The 19,197-nt window shown below is 39.3% G+C and overlaps 1 protein-coding gene across 3 annotated transcripts in view; it reads left to right on the top strand.

The window, feature by feature from the left end:
• Window positions 1-19,197, top strand: part of LOC139968661 (stress-activated protein kinase JNK-like) — a 43,259-nt gene that overhangs the window by 15,912 nt on the left and 8,150 nt on the right. For 2 of the 3 annotated variants that reach the window (XM_071972919.1, XM_071972920.1), the window contains exons 2-11: window positions 3,553-3,768; window positions 9,013-9,189; window positions 10,692-10,821; window positions 11,387-11,584; window positions 14,205-14,370; window positions 15,386-15,457; window positions 16,957-17,148; window positions 17,519-17,649; window positions 18,157-18,223; window positions 18,815-18,916. In XM_071972919.1, the coding sequence (XP_071829020.1) occupies window positions 9,035-9,189; window positions 10,692-10,821; window positions 11,387-11,584; window positions 14,205-14,370; window positions 15,386-15,457; window positions 16,957-17,148; window positions 17,519-17,649; window positions 18,157-18,223; window positions 18,815-18,916 (1,213 nt within the window). In that variant the 5' untranslated portion in view covers window positions 3,553-3,768; window positions 9,013-9,034. Of the gene's footprint in view, window positions 1-2,291; window positions 2,419-3,552; window positions 3,769-9,012; window positions 9,190-10,691; window positions 10,822-11,386; window positions 11,585-14,204; window positions 14,371-15,385; window positions 15,458-16,956; window positions 17,149-17,518; window positions 17,650-18,156; window positions 18,224-18,814; window positions 18,917-19,197 lie in introns of those variants that run through there. The other variant, XM_071972921.1, reaches the window with a different exon arrangement.

The raw sequence follows: 19,197 nt of genomic DNA, 5'->3' as shown, positions 1-19,197 counted from the left end.
TAGGCCATTTTCGATATTAGGTAGTGCAGAAGCTAAGTACTGCACTTTATACCGTCTACACCGGTGTGTCTGTGTATTGAGATTCATAATCGGCCCCGAGAGCAATACATCCCTCGAAGTGGAAAAGCCTGACTTGATAATCTTGTCTGGACTTGTAAGAAAATAATACACTATTTGTGGCCCTACTCTACTACTGTACATAGGAAATAGTTGATAGGCAGTTTATAGTTTCCTTGAAAACCAATACTGGAGCAGGAAGGACACATAGGGATTGTACCACAATGAAATCCTCTTAGCTACCACCCTGGATGGCAGAGACCCCTCAACCCCTAAACTCAGAACACTTGTCCAAAGGCCTCTTGTTATGCAATTATTCTTTATTACTACCAGAGGTTGTGGTTTTTGTGGTGCAAACAGTTCCAAGAAATATTGATCAAAAATTTTAACTTAACCCTTCTTTTTTTTTTAACCTCCTTTACCTTTTTCCTTTTTACCTTTTTTTTTTGGAGTGTGATTTTTTTCTTTCTTTCTCTTGTAGAATGGATTGTTAGATTCTTAAAATTTATAAAGGTTTGTTAACCTAATACAAAAAAGCAGTAGCAAGGGTCACCCATGTATACAGTACTTAGGTCCCTTGTTAGTGTTTTCATCGTCTGATACTTGTTGTCACTCAAACTACAGTTTACCATACGTCTCTCATTATATGGTTGCAGTGCCTGAAGGTGCATTGTAAACTGGCATATATATATACTGTGTGTAGAACAGAGATCACAGACAGAGACACAGTATATATTTAGAATAGTGATGTCGTTGTTAAATCTAAACCAAAGGTAGTCTTTAAAGCACTTTATTGGGATGAGTTTAGGCACAAAAACAATTTCGATATTTTGTAGACTCGTTCACAAATCTACGGCTATCGGTCCAGGTTGTGTAAATTCTTTAACACTTTTTAATTGTTTGGGAGGCATGACCCGTAAACAGCTGAGGTTAACCAATTATAAAAATAATAATAAACAGCAGTTATTTTGACGACGCTTAAGCGACCACAAAAGAGGGAGAAGCCTGCAAGGGCTTACAGTATGGATTACAACTTACACGTCGGGTGGTTTCCAATTCAACACTTGATACTTTTAAGATAATTGTGTAATATGCCCTGCCCTCACCACCCTGCCCTGACCACCCCCGCCCTGACCACCCCACCCTCACATCCCACCCTCACACCCAGCCTCACCACCCTGCCCGAACCACCATATCCTCACCAACCCAGCCCACACCATCCCACCTGCTACTCACCACCCAACCCTCGCCACCCTGCCCATACCACCCTGTCCACACCATCATGCCCACACCATCCTGTCCATACCACCCTGGAAACACCACCCTGTCCTCAATACCCTGCCCTCACCACCATGTCCTCACAACTAGAAGAAGGTACATACTTTAGAATAACTGCATGGCCCTCTCCTCCCAGATGGTAAAATATTTACCCCTTTCTTCTTGCATTGGCGGAGCCACTCAAGTCCTATGCCCTGTTTGTGAGTTTACAATATCAGTCATTATTGTATTGGTAATTCCTTCCCAAGTTTGATGCGTTAACAGCTTGCTTCAGACATTAATGGTCATTATCGCAAAATTTGTATGTTATGCAAGTATTCTCGTTTTCGCCCAAGACCATTTTTGAATTAAACCCTCCAAACTGATTCAGTCTGGGCTTATTTGTGTGTAGTCCATCCCTAATCATAGAAGTGCTCAGGTATTTCTAATTTTTTTGTTATCACATCAGCAGGACTCTCTGCTGTCCTTCAGTCGTAATGAAAATGTTCTTACTATAAAGTGTGAAGGTCTGAACTGTGGAGTTAATTCACCTACAGAATTTGTATGATCTATACACCAAGTACATAACAGTACAGCGTATTGTTTTTGTACACAGTATTACATGCATACTAGATCTATACATGTGTAAGTGCATAACTGCTGACTGAATAGTGACTGCTGTACTGTGCTGGTTTTTTTTTTTTAATATTCTTCCCAGAGGCTCACTCACATTACGTAGAGTGGCAAATTTGATTGCTTGCGTACGTAGCCAGTGACAACGTCGACCAATGCGATTCGTGGAAACCTAATCAAGAGTACAGTTTCTTGTCAGCGCATACGCTTTGTTTTAAAATAGAAAGTTGCGGTAATGGCTATTTGTGTATATGTATGCGTGTGTGTGTGTGTGTATATGTGTGCACTACGTAGATTTTGTTGTTATCGAATATCTTGAGAGTCGGTCATATGCTAGTAACGATAACAGCATGAAGGAGGGTCTTTCGTGGTCTTCGTGTATTTGTGTCGGTAATACAGATCTTAATTTCCGAAGAAAAATTTCTGAGAGGGTTTGCATGGAGATGTATCTATTGGCTGTAGAGCCGTGATGTAGGTAAATTTAAGGGCAGTTGTTGAGAAAATGTGTAGAATTTACCATCTTGTGTGCTATATACATATATGGTATAGTATCTTTACAATACTTGGTGTCTACTCTTTGTGTGAGGCATATATACTACACACTAGGTAAGAACTTAACTTCAACGTATTGGTAAATTTACAAAATGCTTGCACTCAGTAAGTATTTAAGCAAAGAGTCACAAGTCGGGCTGCTTTTCAAATTTATCCGTCAATTAAAAATTGGTATTCACGTTTGAGAGAATTAGGCCTTTTTAAAATATTCTCCAGTCACAGGGCATTTTACTCTGCTCATTCTCAATATTCATAATGATAATTTTAGTGTAATACTCTTGCAACTGTGTAATGCATGGCAAAGATTAATATTTTCTTAAATATTTACCTGTTTCATAAACTTACAGATAATGTAGTAATAACAAAGAGAGAGATAGAGAGAAAAAAATCGGTTGTGGTTGTACTTTGAAATTGGTAACCTTTGTCCTGCCGTCTCGTGTGACAAAATGTTGTTTATTTCTCAGTTGCCCTTCTGTGCACATAGGCTGGTACAGTCATGAAAGCACAGTGGCAAACAATGCCAGCAAACTTAACATTTCACATGGTCTGTTTTAATACTGATATAAGTTTTTTTCATGGTTGAAAGGGTTAACAGTTGGGTGATCATGTTTTCCATGAATTGCCTGTGGTAGTTAATATGAATTTCTCAAACATAGATGACCTTGGTCATTTTTGCTGGTAGAGCTTTGTGTGAAATCAGTATTTTCAGTATTTTACCCCCTCCCCCCTCCCCTTCCCCATAAAAAGGTTCAGATGTCTAGTTCGGAAAGATTTTTGAAACAGTAGCTAAATTTTGCATATTTTCACGGTCCAATGCATTCTAAACAGGATAATTGTGTTCGCTACAATCACAGGAAGAGACTGATGGTTTTAAATTTCATTTTGTCACTTGCTGAAGTCCCTCCATCGATAGGCTTAATTTAATGTCCCCCATTCCCTTTCTCCCTTTCCTCTGGATAATCAAATTTCTTATGTAACTGTGCTGTAGTTTGCTATTATTAACTGATTCAGATTACCTATCTATTGTTTGTTTCATTCTTTTGTTCTTTTCAGATATGATACATTGTTTTCCAACTGAAGATGAAAAAGCCAACTATTGATGACTTACCAACAAAGATTGATTTTCTTCGAAGAAAGCACCTTGTCATTCGATTGACTTTCTAGTCAACAAGAAACAGAACAGCTAAGAGAAGTCAAACTATTGCCAGGACTCCTTCCATCCGAAGGGTCTCCCGATTAGTCGGCTAGTACTTAAAACTGCATCTACAGGTAAATCACAGATACCGTGATAACGAAACTTGAAATGGGGTGTTGGGGGTGGGGGGGGGGTGCTGTAGGGTGAGAAGGGTGATATGTGTTTGGGATAAGATGGGAGTTACCCAGGGAACATAGTCCCGTTCTTCAGTCAGCAAATTCATTTCCCAGTACAGGTCATAAAACTTGCCAAGGTTGACAAATAATAGAAGAAATAAAAATAAAAACTGTTGCAATATGGATCTTCAGGTTTCCTGCAAAGGGAGCTGTCTTATCTGTGGTAACGGTACTCTTAGGTACTCTGGATCGTGGTGAGCGTGATCTATACTGTTTGCAGATCTCCAAAGATTATGTAAAGTACTTTACATAACATATCATATCTCAATCTATGTGCTAGTTGTGCAGATATGTTTCAAAAGATCTCGTCTTCGATAATTACGAGAAGAATCTCGGGTATGAGTCCTGCGTCTTCCATTTCGGAGACGTGGATACAACTTTACATGATTGAAAATACCTCAAAGAAGCTTTCTGATTGGTCGACGATCAGACGTGTGAAAAGTTGCCAGACGAACGGTGGGCAACATTTCCTTGCCAAAAATGGGATGGTTGAACTCGTGGTTGTCGGTTAGATTATATCACACTATGTGTGAATAAGGGAATATGCGGGTACTTTGCCCAGAAATGTCCATCAGAGATTCCTCAAAGGAATCATCAGTGATTTCATAGACTACAGCTTGTCGAATATTGCGGAACTAGATAGTGGCAGCGCCCCCTGTTGGTTTAGGGTGTGGCTGGAGATCCCCAGTAAGCATGCTGTAAACCATTCATGACTGTGGACTATATTGCTGTTAAATGCTCAACAAGTTTGCTTCCCATTTTGATGGGAGTTTTGTATGGTAAAAGTAGATGTTGGGCTTGAACTAGAGGGATGGACCTTTACTTCATCATCATGTTGTGAATATTAGCCACAAAGTTGTCGTTAATAGATCAAACCATTTAAAGTTTTAGACTCTGCTGTGTAGCATTCATATCATTGGCATGGAAGGTTGCTTGGACACTTGTTGTTCCTAGGAATCCCTCTCATTTTATGTGGACAGTTGTCTGCAGGTATTTATTACTGTGTTGTCATTTACAAGTGTATAGTGACAGTTGCTTTACAAATTTCCCACGAAAAGTACAGGTAAACGTCAAGTGTGTGAAGGGACTCTCTTATATTAGCTTGCGTTGCAAGAAATACAGTTGAAGACATACCAGCCCACATATTCCTTTAGAACGTGACGACTGCACTGCGATTAACTCTTTGTTAAGCTCTCAAATTCTAGGAAGTCAAAAAGTCTGAATATCTTTTGCAATCAGTTAAATGGTGAATAGCTCTAAAAAAGCAGCTATTGAGTGAAATAAATGGTGATTTACCATTTTGTCAGGAAGGCCACAAAACTGTCATTTCCATAAATTTATGATAATAGACAGAGACATTTATCTAGCTGAGTGCTCTGAACTACACACATAAGCAGGTCATGTTTTGATCATTGCAATAGTTTCTAATTCTGTGACCTTTATTCTTTAACTGTTAAAAAAAGGTCTTACAACATCAGGAGTTCTGATTCAGTACCTCCATGTATTGTATATGTATTATCTACGGTGTGTAACAGTGTTAAGAGGTTCACGTTGTCAGACAGGAAATTTGCTGGTTTGGATTCCGGCTAATTACCGAGTTCTTTGTACTGACCGCATGTTAAGTTCTCTGGTGTTATCAAATGTAAAAACAAATTCTGTGTTAGTTACCTCTTTGTGTAGCTTTACTCAAATCAGTTTTAATATCATGGGTATTTGCATAGAAAAAAAAAAGAAAAGAAAAAATGGTAATTCCGTAGAGCTTAAGAAAGAAACGACAGTTGAAGTTGTAAGACACCAGAATTTGTGACAAGCAACCAAGCATTTACAACTGGGATTGTGAGAACTGGGAAGGATGAGGGCATTTAGATCGATTATGGTTATAATACATTGTTAAATTATTGCAGTTGTCAAGATTTTTTGATATGGTTTCCAAATATTGTGGGATTTCGAAGAGGGCAAGATATGAAACCCCAAACCCAGTAAGTTTTGTGGATTTTGTTGACTACAAAATTAGGTTTGATCACAGGTCTGTTAAACTGCTGTATGTCTTTAGTCTCAAACCACATCTTCACCTGCTTGGTGAATGAAAACATAGCGGAATATTATTTAAAATAAAATAAAACTGTTAGCAAACTGCTTATCCACTAGAGAGCCTGTGTAATAGAATGTGTAAAAGTAAGTTGGCCTGGCGTTGAATATTATTTGTAAGACTCGCTAATTTGCAAATAATGTCTGTCAGAATCAAGAATGAATAAACTGTGCTTATTATAGCACAAAAAATCATAGTAGGAATTTTATAATTTTATTGAAAAAAATTTGATACAAATAACTTGTCAGTTTTGCCAAACAGGGTTGGAACTGTTCCTAATAGGTTTTTACTCTGAAGAGCTCTTATCTGTGTAGAACCAGTCTCACAGTACACTGCACAGTGTGTCGAACAAGAACATCAAGTTGTATAATTAGATAATGTATGCAAACAGAAGTCGGTCATGAAAGGCACCTCTTAGTGCCCATTGCTACAAGTTTTACGATGCAAATGTTAACCTAGGCGTGAGGAAAGGATGACAGTGATCAGAAGATGTCGAATTTGTGCATAATTTGTACCATGAATAATGTATGAACTTATTCAAATAGAATGCCCTTTGGCTGTATGTGGAATTAGTGTGTTTATACTGCTGATAACATGGTAAACTAGTATTTCTTTTTTATAAATCGATTTGCAACATTTATTTTTGTTTGAAGAAAGGCAGTTTACTAACATACAGTAGTCCCATTCTCTTCAACTATTTTCAACAGTTAGAACAATATATTAAGCGACCAGTTTCTAAATTCTAACATTCAAAACTGTAAGTTGAAAGTAAGTAAATCGACAATTAAAATCACTCTGGAAATGGTGAATTTTTTTTAAAGGAGCAAAGAAGTGTTTTGGCTGGCACAGGATTTTGAGTAATTGACCTCAGGGTTATGAGTCCTGTGCTCAGCTAACTGGTCCATCCATCTATCTGTTTGTGGTGGTCTCTACTATTTTCTGCATTCCTCTCTTCTTTGGGCTAAAAAGTAGCAATATTGAAAATTTATTTTATAGAGTATGAAGAAAGTAGAAGAGATCTACAGGTATAATAAATTGATTCGTTAAAATCCTTTTTCATATTTTGAAACAGTATTGAAGCAATTAAGGTATAAAAAGGTACTGTAATAATATGAGAAATTTGAGACTAGAACCAACAGATGCTTTCGAATGAAACATGTGATAAACATTAATGTCAAGTACCGGGTAACTTTATTTATTACTTTGTCTGAAAATGTTGCATTTTGAAACTCGTGTCAATTAAAAAATGAAAAAAATGTTTACAACTTTTGTGGTAAACATCCAGGTAGGAAAAGCTATGACATAAATTGTTTCAGTCGATAATGGGAGTATTTAATAATAGGTACCTGCAACATTTTTTAATGAATCATGATGTTAAAGTCTTGTCCTGCTGGTAAATTGTATGATATCAAATAGTGTTAAAAATGGGACATAAAAAGGAAATTTTTATGTTATATTGGTTATGATTATAATTACATAATTTAGAATTAGTCTAGACGAATAATTTCTTCTATGTCTGTGATTGATTGTTTAATCAGTTTAATTGGGATCTCTCCCGTATTATACCTGAGCTAGATGCAGGTATGGCACGTGCCCCCTCCCCTCGCCCTGTTGATTCATTTCTAAGCACAAACTTTTGCTGCTGTTAAGTCTTTGAGAAGGTTATATGAAATATTACGATAAAGCTCTCTGGTTTTGGTCATTCAGAATGATTTACGGTTCATCCTTGCTTACCTGTCTCCTCACAACCTCAGCACTGTTGCAAGATCTACTGTGCCTAGAATGCACTGGAAACCTTTTAGAACTCTACTTCCCCAACTATCCCTCCTCATTCTTCCACACAAAAGTATCTAGAAGTGCATCTTCCAGTGGATTAGGTTATCTTTTCAATTCCGCACATTTGGTAGTAGCCAATTGATGCATGTGCATGCAGACATTGTTCGGTAGTCACCTCATTTGTATCAACTGTACCAAACAACCCAGTCATTATCAATATCAGCTTAGCTTGACCTTGGATAAAACATAAAACAATACATCAATCAACCAATGTTGAAACACTCTGTATGTGAGCTGTATTTCGGTGGAAATTTCCTAACTCAATGTTTGTAATGTACCAGTAACATTTTTTTGGAAGTAAAAAATTCAAGAGAAATTGGAATGTAGCAGCTAGTTACCCATTGTAAAAGTAATTAATTGTTCTGTTGACAATTTTAAGTCAAGGTACTTGTCAAGATCTGGCTCACTACGTGTTGGACTTCCTGTGTATTAAGTTGACTGATACCTTGGTAAGATACCTGTTTCTATTGAGCTAGTATTAACTATATACAAATAGTGCAGTTTTTTGATATTTTGGCAAATTTACAAGGGAGATTATTCTTTGGGGGGGGGGGGCCTTGTAATCATCATTTGTTGTAAAAATCTAGTAGAGTGTGTGAGTTTGAACAAGTGCAGTCTCATTTTGAATTTTAATGAATGTTTGTTTATTTGTTAAGTGACCAAATTCAGACCGTAGGGTACACTCTACATTAAAACTGTTTTTGCTGCACTGAATAGGCCAATTTACATTAATTGTAAAATTTAATTCAAGATTAATATCTCAATCGAATACTGCAGTATAAGAAATGTTTTGGATTAAGAAGCTATCCTTTGGTAATCGGATGCTTACAGATCTTCATATTGTTTGTTTCTTGTTTTTGTGGTGGGTCCTGCCATCTTCTCTTTTACAGTTGTCTTAGTAGTGATTCTGTACTACACATTCTTGAATAGTTGGCTTGTACTTGTACTGGCCCTGATGGATTTGTACTCATATCGGGGACAGTTTTGGAAGCTACTTTACACCTCTGGTGAAAAATGAAGTAATCTTACTCGTGCTTCTCTAGAACCTTGTACCCATACTCATACCACCAGGAATTCTGCTTGTACTCATACTCATACCACCAGGATTTCTACTTGTTCTCATTTTCATACCACCAGGAATTCTACTTGTACTCTTGATGATACTACTTGTACTTGATGATATTAAGTGTATATTTGCATGTTCTTTACTCTTTCAGCCCTAAGAGCAGATTACTAACCATGACCAGTGGTGGGTCTGGGGGCGTCTCCCGACTCAACCATCATCAAATGAACACTCAGTTTTACCATGTTACCATAGGAGACACAGACTTCCAGGTACTGAAAAGATACCAGAATCTTAAAACTATCGGAAGCGGTGCACAAGGCCATGTCGTGTAAGTTCTTTTTCATTTTGGTGGTGTTGGAGGTGGGAAGGTTGGCAGTGTGGTGGGTAGGGAGGGAACTCCTCTCCTCTCCTCTCCTCTCCTCTCCTCTCCTCTCCTCTCCTCTCCTCTCCTCTCCTCTCCTCTCCTCTCCTCTCCTCTCCTCTCCTCTCCTCTCCTCTCCTCTCCTCTCCTCTCCTCTCCTCTCCTCTCCTCTCCTCTCCTCTCCTCTCCTCTCCTCTCCTCTCCTCTCCTCTCCTCTCCTCTCCTCTCCTCTCCTCTCCTCTCCTCTCCTCTCCTCTCCTCTCCTCTCCTCTCCTCTCCTCTCCTCTCCTCTCCTCTCCTCTCCTCTCCTCTCCTCTCCTCTCCTCTCCTCTCCTCTCCTCTCCTCTCCTCTCCTCTCCTCTCCTCTCCTCTCCTCTCCTCTCCTCTCCTCTCCTCTCCTCTCCTCTCCTCTCCTCTCCTCTCCTCTCCTCTCCTCTCCTCTCCTCTCCTCTCCTCTCCTCTCCTCTCCTCTCCTCTCCTCTCCTCTCCTCTCCTCTCCTCTCCTCTCCTCTCCTCTCCTCTCCTCTCCTCTCCTCTCCTCTCCTCTCCTCTCCTCTCCTCTCCTCTCCTCTCCTCTCCTCTCCTCTCCTCTCCTCTCCTCTCCTCTCCTCTCCTCTCCTCTCCTCTCCTCTCCTCTCCTCTCCTCTCCTCTCCTCTCCTCTCCTCTCCTCTCCTCTCCTCTCCTCTCCTCTCCTCTCCTCTAGTTTCTCAATTTTCTGTGACATAGAAACTTTTTCTTTGTTAGATGTCAACACATGAATGTGCACTAATTAATTTTGTATGGCAAGGTCACATTCATGCTGTTATTGTAAAAAGTTAAGTTGTAAACACGTCAATATAACCTACAGAAGTCTTGGCAGCCAGATGTTCGATTGAAGGTCACCTGCAAAACTAAATCTCCAATAATTACTAAATGTTGACAAAAGTGGTGTCTCTACAATTCTTTTAATTTGTTTTTGTTTAAAAATTCTTTTCTGTTCCCTAAGGAAGAAATGAACAAGAGTAGTTGAGAGGGAGGGGGGAGGGGTGTGGGAGGAGGCAAGAGGTGTGGGAAGGAGGAGGGGAAGTTGAAGTGGTTTGGAATTGATAGTATATACCCAACAGTGGGCGTTCTAACAGTATGTGGAAGTTGGTATGAGACAACTAGCTTACTTTCAGGTAGGTGTATAATATCTCTGAAGTTACCCAAATGCATTGATAGTGGCAGCAAGTTTCCAAAAACATTCTGCAAATGGGTAGGTCACTTCTTCTACTGGTCCAAACATCCTAAAAGGCTTGCCAGGTTGTCATAGAGACAACCAGGCAACTTTCTCAAAATTCAGCCTTTGGTTATTGTGAACGTTTCTGTTGCTTTTCTTCCCCTTTGCAGCATTAGTAACTCATTCATTAGCCACAGTTAACCACCACACATCAAATGATATCATCTTCTTATTAATCTCATTTTTTTGATTTTATTGTTTTATTCTCAGAGCTGCTTATGATATCATCCGTGGTGAGAGCGTGGCCATCAAGAAACTATGCCGACCATTTCAAAATGTCACACATGCTAAGAGAGCTTTTAGGGAATTTATTCTCATGAAGAAATGTCACCACAAAAATGTGAGTAATAAAAGTTGTCAAGTGTCCGAAATCATGTTCAGAGGCAAGAAGCCGGGAATCTTGCAACGAAAGTAGAAATTGTTCGCGAAAACTTGTTCATAAAAATGTCAAACTTGTTTAACTATTTTGAAATTGAAAATTTGATAAATTTTAGGTATTTTGTCGCTTTGTGTTTGGGGCCTGTAGCGAAACACACAACCACAGATTCATTGCAAGATGCAGTTATAAGTTCTCAAATTACACAAAACCTTGAAAGTTTCTTCTTTTTTTTTGCCTAAATGCCTAAATGTAAATTAGTTTGCAAACTAGCTCTAGCAGTCAAATGGTTGTTACCACATAAAAAATAAAAATAAAACTATATATATATATATTTATACAGAAATTTTATATTTATATCTTCTATGTAGAATAAGGTACTAGCTACGGTGGTAGTAATATATACATACGAATATTGCATAGCATGGACACAGTGATATCCCTACTGCTTGCATTTATACTTTTGTAATGTTGACTTTAAATTTGTATTCTATATCCTCTCTTTCTCCTCCTCCTCCTCCTCCTTCAGATCATAGGTCTGTTAAATGTCTTCACGTCACAGCAGACTATCGATGACTTCACAGACGTGTACCTGGTGATGGAGCTGATGGATGCTAGCCTGTGTCAAGTAGTACTAATGGACCTCGACCACGAGAGACTGTCTTACCTTTTATACCAGATGCTCTGCGGCATCCGTCATTTACATAGCGCTGGCATCATTCACAGGGTATGTTTACACCCTTCAAACAAACCTCCCTATACCCATCGTGGCGTTTTCAATAACCTTGTTGGATATTGTGCACTGCTGCGGCATTTTGTATACAGGTAGTCCTGGGGGGGGGGGAGGGGGGAGTTAGCAAACTGATGTTGGAAGAGATTGCTGTAGTCTCAGTCAAGCATTTTTTTGCACACAAGAGTTTTTAATTTGTTGAATCAGTGGCATGACAGCTTATAGCTCAGAGAGAGTGAGATCACACCTGGCTAGAAGAGGGGGGGGGGTGGTCAGTGCGGCTACAGCCTGACGGCTTGGGGTCAATTTAGGGGCCCAGAGAAGCATGGGATAGTATCCATTCTTTCTCTCTGACCCTTTGCTCCAACCCATGTTCCTCTTTGGCCCTCATAGAAAAATGAAATGAGAACACCTGGAATTTTTGTCATTACAGCTGCCAGTCTGCAGTCATGTTGTAAACATGTTTCACATTTCCATTTTTTTTTTGGATAGTATTTAATTTATTGTATTTTAAGGCTAAAGTAAAGAATATATTGTATCTATGCAGGCTCTTCCTCATATTTTCCATAAAAAAAATAATTAAAAATGAATCTCATCACCAAGTTTTACAGCTGTTGATCTCTTGCATGTATCTGTCCTCCCAAGTTGTTAATGCTTGCCTAAGGAGCCAGCAGGCTTTCATTAAAATTGTTAGAAACAACTCTCCACCTAGTGAGCAAGAATAAAAGTCACCTCAGAAGAAATAGCTGGGAAATTGCACAAACCAGTGTCAGCGTTTTCCACATGATTGATCGTACCTTTGCAAGTTAACCATCTTAAATTTGGGAGTATGAGAGTTCAAAGCCAATGCACTATTCTTAGCTAATGTTATACGTATGATGTTGGGGAACGATCCCCTGAAGTAATTACCAATGGAGTCAAATCATACAATTAATGTTCAAAATAATGCATGGCTCCTTTATAAAGCAGCTTTCCTGAGGTGACAAATGTTGATAAATTTTCAGGATTCATATTCGATGCTAAAATCCCATAAGGACATACTTTTTAAAGTGGCCTGTTAATTCAGGTAATGTAATAATTTGTCCAATTTGTTGAGAACTTTTCCAGAGAAAAAGAAAAGGAATATGCACTTTTATTTTGAAGAGTACTGAGAGGAATTAAGTGTCCTTTTCAATGCAGCAAACTAACAAAAGCCTTTAATGCTCAAGGTTACTTATATTTTGGAAAGATTATGTCACAAAGTCAAGTAGCTTTTGAAAGTTTTGCCCATGGAGCAAGATAATGGCTAATTAAAATCTTTGGAAAGATTGTCTTAATGACTGTTAAAGATAGTATCACTTTCTGTTTTTATATATACAAAATTAATTTTTCTTTTAATTCTGTATCCCCATAATTAACTTCTTGCTTTCCTTACATACATGAAAGTTATGATGTCGTTAAATACCGTGCAAGTTTTTGTGGTGGGTACTGTTCATTTAGCGGTAATTGATGAACGGATAATTGAGAGTAGGACAGAGATACTGTAAACATCTGAGTTTGTCACCAGTGGAGCCCTTAAAACTGTTACTGAATGGTTAATCATGTAATGCCCCCCTCCACCCCCCTCCCCATCATAGAACTTTACACTTTTACACTGCCTAGCAACGAAACAAAACTATTATGTACCATTACACTGCGTAGCAACAAAATGAAATTATTATTTACCTTTACATTGCCTAGCAACGAAACAAAACTATTATGTACCATTACATTGCCTAGCGACAAAAAGAAATCTATTCAGTACCATTACATTGCCTGTTGCTGGTCGGAGCTACTGTACCAACATCGACTTCTCACTCCAGGTGCATCGCCTGCAAGGTCCACCCCATCTAGGAATCGGATTCTCTCACCAGTCACACCGCCCACCCAGCACACACACACACACACACACACACAACGGGTTACATCACCTGCCCCAACTCTCGTATCATTTACCTTATTTCTTCTAGAGTCTGTAGTACACAGTATGTAAAGGAAACAAAGACAACAAATGTTTCTATGGCAACAGATCCATAGGCAACACTTTGAAGACTAAAACTCCAGTTGGGAGATATTTCAACCTTCCAAATCAGACCATGTCGGACGTGGTTCTACTGGGAATTTTTAGGAAACCATCCTGATACATCCTTGGCAGGAAACGATTGTGGATGCGACACCTTCGCACCATTCAACCTGGTGGTGTCAGCCTTCAATAAGGGAAAGATTAACCTCCCCCCCTCCCCTTCTGACCCCAGTTTCCTCTCTTTCTCCCATCCTTTGCTCTGCCTTCACCCTCACACATCATGTCTTCCTTTTCTCCCCTACCCGCCTCCATTACACACAGACAAAAGCACACATATATGCAGCTTTAGTACACAGGGATCATGTTCTACATTTCCTGTAGTGAATCTGCTGTGATTGCCAACCTTCACTTTCTTTCCCTGTTATCATTTTCTTGAAATGTTTTTTCATGCGAAGCTGCCATCTACAAAGACTCTTTAACTTGCTTGTCACCTCACAATTAATTTTAAACCTGTTCCTTGTGCCGTTCTTATAACCGTTTTGGTTTTCATTTTCATTTTTACTCCCTGTTTTGTAGGATTTAAAACCCAGTAACATAGTGGTACGGTCAGACTGTTCCTTGAAGATCCTAGATTTTGGTCTGGCAAGAACAGCAGGTGTTAACTTTATGATGACACCGTACGTGGTCACAAGGTACTACCGAGCCCCTGAGGTCATCCTTGGTATGGGCTACAAAGAGAATGGTGAGTAGAGTATCATACAGGGTAGTGGTTAGTGGGATATGGCAGACCAGAGGGGGGCAGGAAGGGTGCGAAGGAGGAATAAGGAAGGGGAAGGGGTGTGATGACACCGTACGTGGTAACAAGGCACTACCGAGCCCCTGAGGTCATCCTTGGCATGGGCTACAAAGAGAATGGTGAGTAGAGTATCATACATAGTAGTGGTTAGTGGGATATGGCAGATGAGAGGGGGCAGGAAGGGTGCGAAGGAGGACGAAGGAAGTGGGAGGAGGGGTGTGTGTGTAAGTATATGTGTGTGTAAGTAATTTGCCTCAAGATTCCAGGACAAAAGTGACATATGGTCTTATCATAGAAGTTTTAACATCAGGGGTTCTTTTATAGCAGTTCAACTCTTAAGTGTTGTTTGATGTTAGGGACTGTTTGTGTTTTCAAGCAGTTGCAGTACTTTATAACTGGAGCAGGATATTTCAAAACCTCACGGTTTGTAGATCAAAGCATTTTGATGTTCTAACACATAGCAACTTGTGTATTTATTTTGGCCTGTTGTAGTATTATGTAAGTTAATATCAACTATTGAATATGCAGTCAGGAAAAGATGATGTTTGCTGTACAGGAACACATACACATTCACACATACACAAAGATCATTTGTATTGTGTTCCAACTTAAGCTCTCTAAAAATTTCAAAGGTAATTTATTGAAGATTGTAACGCTTGAATATATTCCACCTATTGAGGAAGGACAAATTAGGCAATTAAAATATCTCTTTGAAGGTAAAACAAGTTTTGACTTTGTGTAAAGCAGGTCTAAAAGCCTGCATTATTGGTGATTGATTTTGGTTTTCCCCTGTCGTACTCACTTCAGCAGTGTTGCAGGGTAGAGGGGGGGGGGGGAGGCAAGAGGGAAAATGTTCACGACCATTACGTTTATTCAGCATATATCGAGGTCATTGAATCAATTTTAGCCTTTTTGGATTTTTATGTTTCAATCCTCCCTCTACCCATGTTTCTCTCTGCAGTTGACATTTGGTCCATCGGCTGTATATTTGGTGAACTTATACGTGGAAGTGTTTTATTTCCAGGAGGCGATCGTATCCTTTTCCAATTAATGTCTAAGGCGGTTTGAGCTCCTCCACCTACTGTCTGCCAAGTGGATGCTTCCTTCCACGTGAGACCTGTGACCTTCGGAGTGTCCTCGTGAACGAAAAGAGATTAAGACGCAAATAGTCTTGTCTCATTTCTATGTTGCCTTAGTCGTTTGAAAAAAAAAAAAAATCAAATGCTTAGGACATATATGACGGAAGCTGCTGCATTGGGTGAATTTGTCTGTTGCTTGCTGTCCAAACAAGAAATGAAGGGGTTGTTGGTTGCTAAGTAATTAAACATACATATGCAAACTTAAATTTATAGAAGCAAATGATTTTCAACCTAGCAGTCTGTTGTCATGGGCAGAGAATTTATTTGTAAGATACTAGAAGAAAATAAACTCAACTTTTTTAAAGTTTTTTTATCTGGCCCTGCACAATTAAGTAGTGCAGTAAATTGAAGCAAATATGTTTTTTATCCTCATGGATTTGCAGTTTTTTTTATTATTAACTTTCGTTTCATATTGGGAATAGACAACTACTGATGTTGTGATGTAGTAGTAACAGTGATGTTTGTCTTAAAGTGTGTGTGTGACTCTAGTATCCCCAATAAGAGAAAGCCCATCGTTTTGCTTTATAAGCTTGCATTCTTCAATGTTATAAGCACTAATATGCTAACACAACGATTTCTTATTAGTCTCAGACAACAACGACTTAGGTTAGCTAGTGTTATTTTAAGGTAGACCCTCATCCAGCATAGGTAGTCAACATAAACAACCTACTTATGAGATATCTGATCACCTATAAATTCATTTCCTGAAGCTTGCTTTTGGTACGTCAGAGCCTACCATTTTACATAGATTTTGAATACTATAGGGGGGAGGGGGGGGGGGGAACAAAACAAATTGCAACCCAAACTTTACACTATTTCATCAACAATGGAAGTGTGATTGTTTTGCATAGGTCAGTCTTCTAACAGAAGGAAATTTAACACTTCCAAAACTCCTTTTTACAAAGGACAAATGTATTTTGGGCTTCTGTAGGTTTTCCTCTTACAGATTTGCTCAATTGTAAGTGCGCTTAACCCTTGTTCACATGTCAGAATGCAAGGGTGATATGACCCCCCCTCCCCTCCTCCCCAGCAAATGCAAGTCTGTAATGTGAACGCGCGTCACTTCCATAAAAAAAGAATCTTGAGGGGGTCTAAAGGCAGCAGGCGTGCTGTAGTACTCTAACTAATTAATTTGTGGAAACAATCATTGTGACCCCTTTGTGCTTACCTAATGCTCTTTCGTTCAATTTTGATCCACCACCCTCCCCCGCCCCGCCACCCCGTATTCCAACGTGGAAGGATCCAGGGTCATCCGAGGGTAAAACAAGACCCTGTTCCGACCACTTGTGTTTTAAAAATGTGATCAAGGCATTTAAGTCCAATGTGACAGCAGCTGTCTCCTTTAATATTTGTGACGGGATGTTATTATCCTTGACCGTGAAAACCCCGTCAGATATCGACCAGTGGAATAAGATCGTGGAGCAGTTAGGCAGTCCTCCACCCATCTTCCTGGATAGACTACAGCCCATGGTGAGAAACTACGTCGTCAACAGGCCACGCCACACCGGATATTCCTTTGATAACCTGTTCCCCGATGAGCTCTTCATTCAAAGGCACAGTCAAACGGAACCAACCAAATTGTGCAGTAAGTAGTGATTCAAAGATTCACACGTTTTTCTTTCCTTTTCCTTCTTTTTCTTCACCGTCCTGTACTCCTTATTCCCCTCAAAACTTTGGATTTTGAAACTTAAACTGTGCAAAGTTGTCAAGGTTAAGATATTTTCATCTGTCTTGTATAAGGTTAATCTACCATAGCAGTTATAAAAGCACAATCTATTTCATATTGAGGTCAAATGTCGGGGTTCATACAAATGTACGTTTACATAGTTTTAACATCCTTAACTGGATGGAAAATGTTAATATCACATGCAGGGTAGGATCATTAGTCACCCAACAGCATTAAACATTTAATGCTTTAAAGGAGAGAACTTTTATCATTATTTATTTACTTTCAGATGCCCAGGCAAGAGACCTGCTTTCGAAAATGTTGGTAGTGGATCCAGAGAAGAGAATTTCAGTGGACAATGCTCTGAATCATCCGTACATCAACGTATGGTTTGATGCCAAAGAAGTCTATGGGAGTGGAGTGAGTGCCTTTAAAGAAAGTCAATCTTCCAAAGGGAAAGTAGAAAAAAAAAAGGCATTTCTTGCTCCTTTCAGTCTCAAGTTTGAATCAATTAGGATGTTGATTAGTAAATTATTAGTAATTCAGTCATTTAGACGTTTATTCGCAACATACAATTATTCAGTCATGAGGTCACCACACATTTATATAGAATAGGAAACGGATGCCAGTCAGGGGGTAACCATGAATTCCTTTTGAGGTAGAGGAGAGTGGGCAAGGCCGAAGGGGAAAAATTTGTGAATTGATTACCAAGAAAAATTTTATTCCTCGCCTTCACTCTCTCCCTCTTCCCATCTCCTGATATATTAGTGACAAATTTAACAACCATGACAAGGAAAGTTTCTATATGAGGGGGAGGGGAAGGGTTGACCCCCCCTTGTGTGTACCCCACCATTGACAGCTGTAAGACCACTGGCTTAACTGTAAACTGTAAACTGATATATGATATTGTTATGTTTGTTACCACAGAAACCAACCCTTCAATACAGTGATCTCATTGACGATGACAAGGAGCATACAGTAGAAGTATGGAAGAGTAAGTACTTTTAACTTAACATGAATAGTAGTGGAATCGAGTGAGAGCTAGATAATGCATTCAACTGTAAACTTGGAGACACTAATGCCCATCCAGCCAAAGACAGCCTTGTTGTCGTTTAGAAGCAGTTAGTTTCATCATTACAGTCATGCGTTCTCTTTAAATTATATTAGGGAATCACAACGTACGTTATCTTTGATGCATCACTGGTTTTTCCATGATTGCATTAGACTTTTGCTCTCTCTCCTTAGCAATCAGTAAAACAATATGAACAGATTGTTACCTTGTTAACATGAAGAGGTGACTTTGGGAAAGTACTTTTTGTTAGTGGGGTAATGGTTTAATGGTGACATGTAAAGGAACTCCACCATTTCACCTTGTACAAACACTTCTTTTAGATGACACTTAGAGTATATAGAGAATATATCTTACTCCTCTTCTTCAACCTCAATGAAATGACCAAGTTAAATAAGCTCAGCACTAAAGCTACACACAAGGTTGGCACCCTAACATGCCACAAATTAGAAACCTGCATTGACGTAGTGATTGCTTGCCACGCCTTATTATACGGATTTCATAATTTCTCCACAGAGCTATTGTACAAAGAGGTCATAGCATGGATGACTCGCAGCCAATCCATTGACCCTATGACCCTTGACCACAGATTACTGAACGGACAGGAAGAGTACACAGGTTAGTACTATGAGGGTCCTGTCCTCTGGGGTCAGATAGTGAAGTTACTAAGTTTTAAACCTATTCTCGTCGGATATCACAGTAAAGAGAAATCTATCAAGCCAGGCATAGACATATCAAGATGTAGAATCTGAAATACCAGGAGAGAAAGATTGGATTGCATTTGAGGGTAGAGGAGGGGAAGAGGTAGGGGAATAGGAGAGGGGAAGAGGTAGGGGAATAGGAGAGGGGAAGAGGTAGGGGAATAGGAGAGGGGAAGAGTTAGGGGAATAGGAATGGGG

The sequence above is a fragment of the Apostichopus japonicus genome, chromosome 6 (genome assembly GCF_037975245.1).
Source record: "Apostichopus japonicus isolate 1M-3 chromosome 6, ASM3797524v1, whole genome shotgun sequence".
In the NCBI taxonomy this organism is placed as follows: Eukaryota; Metazoa; Echinodermata; class Holothuroidea; order Aspidochirotida; family Stichopodidae; genus Apostichopus; species Apostichopus japonicus.
This window is presented reverse-complemented; position numbering and strand designations above follow the sequence as displayed.